A 10,614-nucleotide genomic window follows, 5' to 3' on the forward strand; every position below is an offset into this window, starting at 1 on the left:
CATCTTGTTAGTATAGGTAGTACCAATTAATTCTTATAAGTCATTCCCAACTATACCGTCCCATACCAGCACAGTCTCTGGAATCCTTCTCTTTCGGGTGTGGATTCGATTCATTCATGTACCCCCGTCCCTAGAAGCCTGCCAGGAGCCGCTCCTTGTCCATGCCCTTTCGCACCGGCGATCACTCCTCGCCCTCGTCAGCGCCCGGGATGTTACACATACGGTACTGTTCATCTCTATGGTACTATTCATATATACGTCACTATTCACGTATATGATACTATTCATATACGTCACTATTCAAAAATACGGTATCTCAATTTTTCCAAATACATTTTCACCGTTAAAATCTTCATCTGAACACTTTTCTCAACATGAGTCAAGCCTCAATCAAGCTCTAACATGCTCAATCAAACCAAACTTTCAAAATAAAAACTTAAATTCGATCTTCCTCAAAACTCAAAGAAAACCAGGATTTCTCAACATAAACTTACCTAGAACGAAGGGGAAGGCTTACTTCAAGCTCCCATGGCTTCAAGCTCCATCAAAATCCCCATTATCTCTGAAATCCAAAATTTTAGATGAGGAAGATCTCTCTCTACAGTGAAACCCACTCAGAAATACTGGTACCAATGAATTTCTCTCGAAATTTATCACAAGTTTGGCTTTGGAACAAAGTGATTTGTAGGTCTCTAGCTCAAGTTATGATCCTTGAAAGATTTGATTTCAAACTTCTATTTTCCTTCTCTCCACCACTGTCGTCCGCGAGGAGAAATAAGAATAGATCGTAAGTTTTTTTAGAAATTTCACTTATATAGGTCAAGTTAAACTCAACTGTGTAAATGTTTATCTAACTACACACCTCCAGTCATTACTAAACTTTACCCAATGGACTAGAATATTTTTCTAATCATATTTTTAATTTTACTTTCACTTTTTGGGTAACTCTGTTTACCTGTATTTTTATCCCTTAACTGTCATTTTAACTCTTTTTTCACCAAATGTGATTTTATTTCTTTTACTTCTAATTATTCTTCAACGTTAAATTCACAACTACTAGTGAGGGCTATTATACCAAACCCATTTATTTCAGTGCTATGTTGGGCTTGATGATACACTTATGGACCACACACAAACACCTTGTATACTCCGGTCAAATACTCTCTTTTTTTCTTCCTTAAAACGAATTTTAAACCAATTCAAAATTAAAATTGATTCGTAAAATAATAAAATTGGCTGGATTCGCTGAACCGAACCACTAAATTTAACTGTTCAGTTTTTGAATCAAATCACTATATGAGTTCGGCATAAAAAATCGAACCGTACCCACCCAAACTTCGGTTATTTCTTTAAAAGCGTGGCTGGCATTTCCATCTTTTGTTCTCTTATTCATTCATTTTGGCGTTTATGAATTTATACGTATAAATATGCAAAAAAATAAAATTCTGCCGGAAGTATCTAGTTTCATTATTTTCTATGTTGGTATCCATTGCCGGCCCCGTCGAGAGAACAAAGGGTTCTCTCTCTTTTTAATTAAAAAGGCTTTTCCTATATATATTCTATTTATATCAGATTTGAAAGAAGAAAGGTTTTGATTTGGTTTTTTCCATTCTTTGTTTGTAAATTAAGAATAAGCGTGACTTGGAAGCCTCTGAGGATTTTCATCTTTGGATCCAAAAGTATCAAAAAGAAGAGGTAAAAACATTTATTGTTTGTATATCCTCCTGTTTTATATTTGGTTGTTCTGCTTGAAAACAGTTGGTAACTTAGAAGGACTCAATTCTGATTGCCGAGCGAACTCACTTGAATTGCATTCAGGAGGTGTTTAGAATCATGATATGGTAGGTTTCAAGAATACGTGAAGAAAATAGATTACATATACAATTATATAATTATGTTAAAGAAATATAATATAAAATTATTGGTGCCCTCTTATAACAACTTGAGGGCCAATGGTTACTTTACAATGGGTCGGTCTTCAAATAACAGCTTAAAGTATTTTTAATATTTTTTTCTCTCTAACAAACTGTAAGTAATAAGTATCATTAGATAATAATCTTGGTTTATATATGGTGTAATTTGTCTTTTTAATTACATCGCCAGGGGAGCCAAAATCATTTTATAACCATTCGATCCCGCGTAACTACCCGTTTTTGTTTTCACTGATCGAATTATGCCCCTTATTTGATTATGATTAATATTGATTGAAATTAAAAGTTAGAAATATATTCCTTTAGTAAAAATGTTTGAAAGATTCTATTAGAGGAAAAGGCAATAGTTTTTTTTTAATTTAATTTTGATGTACTAATGTATTACTACATTATTTAATGAGTTTGATATTTCAAATGATTTAAATATTAAAAAATGATTAAACAAGGCATTAACAAAAAATTAGTGATAATGTAAAAATATAATATACTGGTAGTACATCAAAATTAAGTTCATAATTTTATTTAAATTCAAAGAAACTTATTTAAGTTATTTAAATAGATTACAAATTGTTGCATGTAATTTTTGAATTTTCACACTTTAAATCTAAGAAGATAAATAGGAATTGTTTGACTTGAATAAATTTTTTTTTAATTAAAGGTGATTCATAAATTAGAATTGAAAATAATTGATAAAAACAACAATAATGTATTACACAGCACAATGCATAAGTAGAAAATTATGAATTGCATAAAACCAAAATTATATTTTCAAAATTAATTTGATGATTATAATTTTTCTTCAAAACTTTAACTTCACCTAAGAAAATGCTAAATGATTAGAATTCTTGTTTATTATTTTGGTTAAAGGAATTATCATGCTTATTGATACTTGGGTTGATAAGTGAACATTGATATATACTCTTATATTTTCTAATAATCAACTTGAATCTAGCTAAATTATTTTGAAACATCAATTCATTTTTAATGCTGTGTTCCCCTAATTTATGTATTATCTGGGACAATGTTCCTAGAATGGAGGGAAATGGCAATTCAACCTTAACAGTGGAGGGTGATGTCCCACAACCAGTAAAGTCGAAGTCATTTCAAAGTTTGTCAAACTATGGTAAGGCACTACTGAACACCCCGTTAAGACTAATGGATCGGGTCATGACCCGATCCACGGATGAAATGGAGTTGGTGGAAGTGAAGAAGCGAAGCCAGCATGAAATGAAGAAAAAGCTTTCATGGTGGGACTTGATATGGTTCGGTATGGGTAGTGTCATTGGTTCGGGTATCTTTGTTCTCACAGGACTTGAGGTTAAGAACGATGTGGGGCCCGCTGTTGTGTTGTCCTACGTTATTTCCGGCATCTCAGCCATGTTGTCTGTCTTTTGCTACACTGAATTTGCTGTGGAAATTCCTGTGGCAGGTAATTTTATTTTTTTTCAATTTTTTTTGGTGCTCTCTGTTTAAGTTTACTGCAAACATGGGTAATTTTAGGTTACTGCTAGTTTCTCGTCTCTTAAAAGTTTTATCAAACTAGAAAAACACTTAACAACAACTAATTGTTTATAAAATTATGAATAAAATATCATTTTAGTCTCTTATATGTATATTTGATTGTTTTACTTTTCATTTCTCGTTAATTTCTTTTATAAGATCATATCCAAACTGTTTAAGTGGTGGTAAACTTGTCTCTTAACTATCATTTGCAATATCGAAGATTAACTTATTTTAAAAATAGTTAAAACTTTAAATGAATGTAGAAAATGTTTGTTATTATAATAAAGTGAGAGAATTTCTTTTTACCAAAAAAAAAAAAGTTGGACAAATTCTTATATAAATATAATGTATTTAGTTTCAAACTATGTCAATAAAGTTTTAATGCATCATTGGTTTTAATGGTTTGTTTAGTAAAAATTAATAAAAAAAAATAAACGTCCTTTGGCTTTACAAGGTTTATATAACAATATTTTAAGGGTAAAGTAAGAGGTGGTTTGTTTCATCTTTTAAAAAAAAGTAACTTTTATCACTTCCTTATATTAAAAGTACTTTTTACAAAAGTTAAAACTATTTATATTTTTATAAAAATATTTAGTTTTTGAAAAAAAATATTTAACTTTTGACTTCTACTTTTTTTAGAAATTAAAATTTTTAGCTTCTAAAAAAAGTAGATTTTTAACTTTTTTTTGTGACTTCTCCTTTTTTTAAAAATAGACATCCAAACGAACTAAAAACGAGAAATGCTTTTTTTCTTGAAAAAAAACAGCTTTTGAAAAAGAAAAGCTCATCCAAACGAGCCCTAAATCTTATACTGCAGGACAAAAAAAATTATCTTCCACTGATCCATCAACTTTTTTTAAGATATGGGACCAATATGATTTGTTATCTCTACGGTTGGAAATAGTGACTCTTCTCCAAGAGGAGAGTTACTTTACCCATATTTTAATATGTATTAGTTAATTACTATATCTTCGTAAATAGTTTTATTGGAGTAGTAACTTTTTTTCAAGAGAATATTTTCAATATTCCGTAGCACTAAAGATTCACCTATCTGTATTACAAAAAAAAAAAAAAAAATTCACCTATCTATATTTATTATATCCACCTATTTATTGTAAATGTTATATTAGTCCCATTTCTTTTTATTATTGATAAAAAAATACCTATTACTATAGTACTGAAAATATAATCGTCCATGGTTCCCTTTTATCCATTTTGCACATCATGTTTCTCGTTAAACAAGGAGCTAATTGAATATACAATATATCGGGTAAAAGACTAGTAGGGAAGGCTTTGGCTTTGAGTAATTTGATAGCTCATTTGCAGTGTCGGACCCAGGAATTTTTCTTGTGGGGGCTAAAAATTAAATATTTGTTTCTCTTTTTTAACATAATATATGAGAGACCAAAATACGAAAAATTAAATATTTGTTCCTCTCTTCAATCACAATATGTGGAAGGCCGAAACACCAATCCAGAGAACATAACTCATAAATACCTCTTTTAACTTGTTATAAAGAGAAAGAAGGAGACAGAAAGAGATGAAAGATGTCACAGTAAAATCTACTATCAATTTGAAAAAACTACATCTTTTCAAACTCTAAAATAAACATTTTTTATGCAAAGAAAATAAAGAAAAAGAGAAGAGAGTAAAAGTTTAGATTTCACAAAAAATATGTACAAATTACTATAATATAAAGAAGTAATACAATCAGAATTAGAGGGGTTTCAATAAATATAGGACCTGAGAATATAAAGAAGTTCTATAGACTCTCTTGGTGAGAGAAAACTACTTCACATTAATTGAGAGAAAAAATAAAAGTTTCTTGTATGGGGTAGGATCCTTTGACACCGGTGTCAAATTTTGAAATTTGACACCAAATCCCAACCGTTAATTTCTGTCAATCAACGGTTATCATTTATTGGAATTAATAATTAATTAATAAATGTAGTTTGATAACCGTTGATTGACAGAAATCAACGGTCGGGATTTGGTGTCAAATTTTAAAATTTGACACCGGTGTCAAAGGATCGTATCCCTTCTTGTATTATACTTATGTTAAAAAATTTCTTCAAATTTTGAGGGGGCGGCCGCCCACCCTAGCACCCCCTCCCTCCGCCGCTGCTGGTTTGCAAAATGAGATTACAAACCTTAGGCTAATTGAATGGTGATTTCATGCCCTTTATGTATAGGTGGTTCATTTGCTTACCTCAGAGTGGAGCTTGGTGATTTTGTAGCCTTCATTGCTGCAGGGAACATTATTCTTGAGTATGTGATTAGTAATGCTGCAGTGGCACGCTCGTGGACATCCTACTTTGCAACTCTCTGCAACAAAGACTCTGATAAGTTTCTCATCTTAGCCAATGGCCTCGCAGATAGCTACAACATGCTTGACCCCATTGCTGTTGTTGTTCTCTCCATTGTTTGTGTCATTGCTGTTTTGAGCACAAAGGGTTCCTCACGTTTCAACTGAAGGATATCTTAGATTTATGCGGAAACAGTTTAGGACCTAGTACATTGGTATGCTTACTGAATCATCCTTGTTTCACAATTACCTCTCGGTGCGCAGGTCTCGTGTAGAATCTACCCTTGTAGGATTTCTCTTCACGAACAGCTCACCTCAGCGCCGCAGCACGAACAACCTCCTTGAAGCTGGACTGTGGCAGATCTTCCAAACTATCTCTCGAGGAGGAAGGGGAAGTGTGTGGGCACTGATTAGATTCTGATCTTGCCTCTTTCTCACAAAAAAGACCTAGGAGGCTGATGACTTAAGAGGTACTATTTATATGGGTTCCAAGAAACCCTAGCTCATTGGGCTCTAGGTTCCTTGGGCTCTTCTCATACTAATAACCCATTTGGGCTTTAGTAAAAGAGCAAACCCAACAATCTCCCACTTGCTCTTTTGGATACAAACTTGAGTCGTAAAACCCAAGATCATGTAACCTATAAGTCATCATCTATCCGAAAAATACCCCATCCCTTGTCTCAAGCTAGCTTGGGGATCTACCATCTGTTATTAATCAAGGCTCCTGATAATCAACGAATGATTATCTAATTCGGTGCTACTCCACTAAAAGCCCGAACTTGAACTCCAAGATTAACAACACTTATAACATGAATATGCATCGCCCCTTTGTAGAATGTCTATAATTGATTGACAAGTTTTCTGTAACTCAATCAATTATTTATTCCCTTGACTATGATAGTTTCTCTAATGGATTACATGCACTGGCCAGTGTCTTTAATATCCAAGTACCAAAACATATCAAGGGGACATATCCTACAAATTCCATGTTGTTTATCTCATAAATACCGATAATCAAATAATCTCACTCCCAAAATACCGAGTTATTGGCCGTCAATAGATCGAACCTCACCCGTTGGTAAATCAAAGAATGAAAACTATTTGATTACCTATTTATAATAAACTCAGGATTAAGAGCAATCACATAACTATAGTTAACTGGAGATTTGATACCTTATGACAGAAAAACAACCTTAATCAAATCTCTCCTTGATCCTTTCAATGTGAATGTTAATTCACACCAATATTTTACAATGATTCGGACAAAATCATTTCATAAAATATTGCAGCCTGAATAAAGTGCCCAACTTTATTTAACGGTTGTGACTCCATTCATCAATTGTGAGATCCTATGATCATGTCCTCCATGAACGTATCCATATGATCATATACTCCACAATTTGATCCGGACCTTTATGTTTGTAAATAGTGCGCAAAATAAATAAATAAAACCTTATTTATGAAATTCAGAAAATGATTTTATTGTTTCATCGTCTTATTCCAAGAGTGCAATGAAACCAATAACTTCCACTTGCTTAATGCAAGTCTGGGATCCTCCTAAGACCCAAAGAAGTAATATGCCTCTCGAACACAAATTCAGGCAAACTCTTAGTAAGTGGGTCTGCAAGATCCACCTCTAATGCTATCTGAGTTTAGTGAAAAACTCATAGCTCGAGGTTGATTTTCTTGAGTCAATATCCACTTGAAATAACTGATTTTTTTGAAAACTCAGCTTTTCAAGACTCCCACTAGAATATACCAGCATATAATCTCTCGTTCTCCAAAGATACTTGAGTACATGCTTAACAATAATCTAGTATTCATCTAGGTTCAAAATGGTACTATCTCACTACTCCCACTGCGTGACAAATGTCTGGTTTAACGCCCAACATGATATGCATGAGTCTACCTTTGCCAAAGCATAAGATATCTTGCTCATGCATTCTTCCTTCTTAGAAGTCTTTGGTCACTCCTTAGGAAGATGAATTCCACATCTGAGAATTATAATTCTTCTCGTAGAATTCTCATGTTGAATTTTGGGTTTTGTCAATGTAAGTAGCCTGAGGTGATGCCAACAACTTATTCTTCCGGCCTCATAAGAGTTTTATACCAAGAATATAATTGGCTTCCCCAGTACTTCCATACCAAAACACTAACTTAGCCAACTCTTTTTGCTTGATATTACCTCCACATTGTTTCTAATAAGGAGCATATCATCTACATAAAGTACCAGAAAAGCTACTGTCTTCCATTGTATCCTTTACATACAAATACACATCATTCATCAAGGTTCTCTCAAAATCAAAATTTTGATAACCTGATCAAAACTGATGTTTCAAGACCTGGATGCTTGCTTAAGTCTATGAAATTGACTTTCACAACTTGCATACCGTGTGTTCCTACTCATTTGCTATAAACCCTTTTGGTTGTTGTATGTAGATATCCTGACATCCAACTCCCAAAATGAAATCTCATAATTGAGACTTATAGCAACTAAGAGAATCTGGATAGACTCAAGCATGGCGTCTGGCAAAAATTGCCTCCAAGCTAGCTTTGAAGGTTTTCACCTTCCTGTCCATCCTCTCTTTGCCTTTTATGTCCACATGCACCTTGTGGGTTTTACCCCTCTTGGTGTCTTTACTAGGACCGAACGGAGTTGAAATACAAGTATTTCATCTCATTGTTCATAGCTTGAGCAACACTTGATCAACAACATCTTCTAGTGCATTATCGTAACTAGTAGGATCAATATCACTCAACAAGAGACAACTTGAGAGTTAACAAGGTTCTCTCCCACTACGAATGTACTGCACTAGACCTTGTGTATTTATAGGTAAAACAAAGAGTGGGTCAAATGATGGATCTTCAGTTTCTTGAATATTGTTCATTTACATGTGATACTAATATTTCTACTAGTTTCACTTATATATTATCATGTTGAATTTCCAATCATGGTTCTCATTTTGTTCACTTAGAGATATATCTATCCCCTCTTGAATAATCAAGGGAACAGTGGATGAAGCTTCTAGAGATTCTGGAAATTCTTGATCTGAGATAAATCTCATCAAGAATAACCTAACTTAAGAGCTTATAATTTCTTATCTAGTCTTCCTTTAAGAAAATCATGTGAGTGCTCACTTAGATTATCTTGTCCTTAAGACTAAAGAAGAAATCATCCCTAGTTCTCTTAGGGTAGCCAAAAGATATGCACTCTTCCATACAAGATTCCATCTTATTTGACTGTTGTTGTAGGACGTGTGCCGTAGCACCCTAAATCCGAATAGGGTTTGATCTGGGCTTGCACCCCTTCCATAATTCTTTAGGTGTCTTTACAACAAACTTTGACGGAACCAAGTTAAGAAGATAGATTTCCTTCTCTTAGGCATCTCCCTTGAACAACATTAGCAAAGATGAATAACTGAACATGATCTTCACCAAGTCTAAAAATGTTTGATTTTTGCATACTGCAACTTTATTCAACTAATGCGTTCTTAGAGTTGACAGTTACAAAAACTATCCCCTCTTAAATCAGGTAACACCTGAACTTACCAGACAGGTAGCCAACACTTTAGTCAGACCAAAGTGTTTTTGATTTGAACACCTACATGCTTTTCTGCCTCAGACTAAACCTCTTGGAAATTTCCAAAAGCTTTAGACTTATAGCGCACTTGGTTCATCTGTCCAAATCCAGAGTAAACATTCATATAATGAAGTACTCATCACCTCTTCTGGTCTGAACACTAAGTGGTCCACATACTTTAGTATATACCAGTTCCAGTTGAATAGTTGCGCAAACCTTATTGGCCCTTGTAGGATTGCTAGGCCACTTTACCTTCCAAATAGTACTAACATGTAGCTGTTAGTTAAAAGATTATTGAACTTCCAGTCCCTCTTTTAACTAAAACATATTTTCTACTTGAGATAATGTGACTCAATCACAAAGGCCAAAGTTATGTTTCATTTGAAACTTTTATTTCTTTGGTGAAAATCCTTGTTTATCATCATTTCCATTCAACATAACAAATTTAAAAAGGTTATAGGACATAGGTAATAAAGACTATTTAAACAATGTACCAGAACAAACAAGACGAAGATGAACTTCGAAATGTAACTGAGGAATCAATTGCATTGTCAACCCATGTTTTAACCAAAACAACTAACAAAAATTGAATTTCTCTTGAAATCTGGAACAAATAAACAGTCACCCAAAACCATAGTCTTATAAATAACTTGTACTACTGCAAATGCAGACAAAAGTTCCCATTTTCAAGCTTAAAATATCTATGTCCATTGCTGACAGGTATGCCATGTTTGAACTACTACAAAGAGTAACAAACATAATCAGTGATTCCTGAATCAATAATTCATTCACTGATCAGGCCTTGATATGCCCATGTCAGGTTCTTTTCATCACCTCTGGGCAATTTTTCTTTCAGTATCCCTTCAGTCTGCACTTGAAGAACTTACCTTGCAGCTTCTTCATAGCAACTAGTTTGACAACTGATAACCAAGTCATTTTGTTCTTGTTACCACCATTGGGTTTCCCTTTGGATTTAACAAGACTCTAAGCAAAACCTGCACCGACTGCATTCTGTCTAGCAGAGCTGCTAGACGCAGCGGAAACATGTCATTAAGAGTCTGAAGCATTTTTACTCCACTCTTAATCATGTACACTTCTTCTGCAAGTATTTGGAAAGACTGACAATAATATAGCAGCGAACTACCATTTCTGCCCTTTCCCAATCTGAAAGTCACCCAAGTTCGTTAGTACGCATTCTCTTCTGCAGGTTCCTTACTGCTCCCCTTACATTGTCAGTACAAATTTTCAGCCTCCCATGAGCAATACGTGAATTAGTCAAGGCTACAACAACATGT

At 33.8% G+C, this 10,614-nt stretch overlaps 1 protein-coding gene across 1 annotated transcript; it reads left to right on the forward strand.

Moving 5' to 3' along the window:
• Window positions 1-2,963: 2,963 nt before the first annotated feature.
• On the forward strand, window positions 2,964-5,907 carry LOC133302934 (cationic amino acid transporter 1-like). Its single transcript, XM_061502761.1, has 2 exons — window positions 2,964-3,360; window positions 5,627-5,907. Exons 1-2 carry the CDS (start codon window positions 2,964-2,966, stop codon window positions 5,905-5,907), a joined length of 678 nt encoding a protein of 225 aa, XP_061358745.1.
• The last annotated feature ends 4,707 nt before the right edge of the window (window positions 5,908-10,614 follow it).

Source organism: Gastrolobium bilobum, unplaced genomic scaffold (assembly GCF_033153095.1).
Source record: "Gastrolobium bilobum isolate Gb01-03AN ecotype WA unplaced genomic scaffold, APGP_CSIRO_Gbil_v1 utg112106, whole genome shotgun sequence".
Classification (NCBI taxonomy): domain Eukaryota; kingdom Viridiplantae; phylum Streptophyta; class Magnoliopsida; order Fabales; family Fabaceae; genus Gastrolobium; species Gastrolobium bilobum.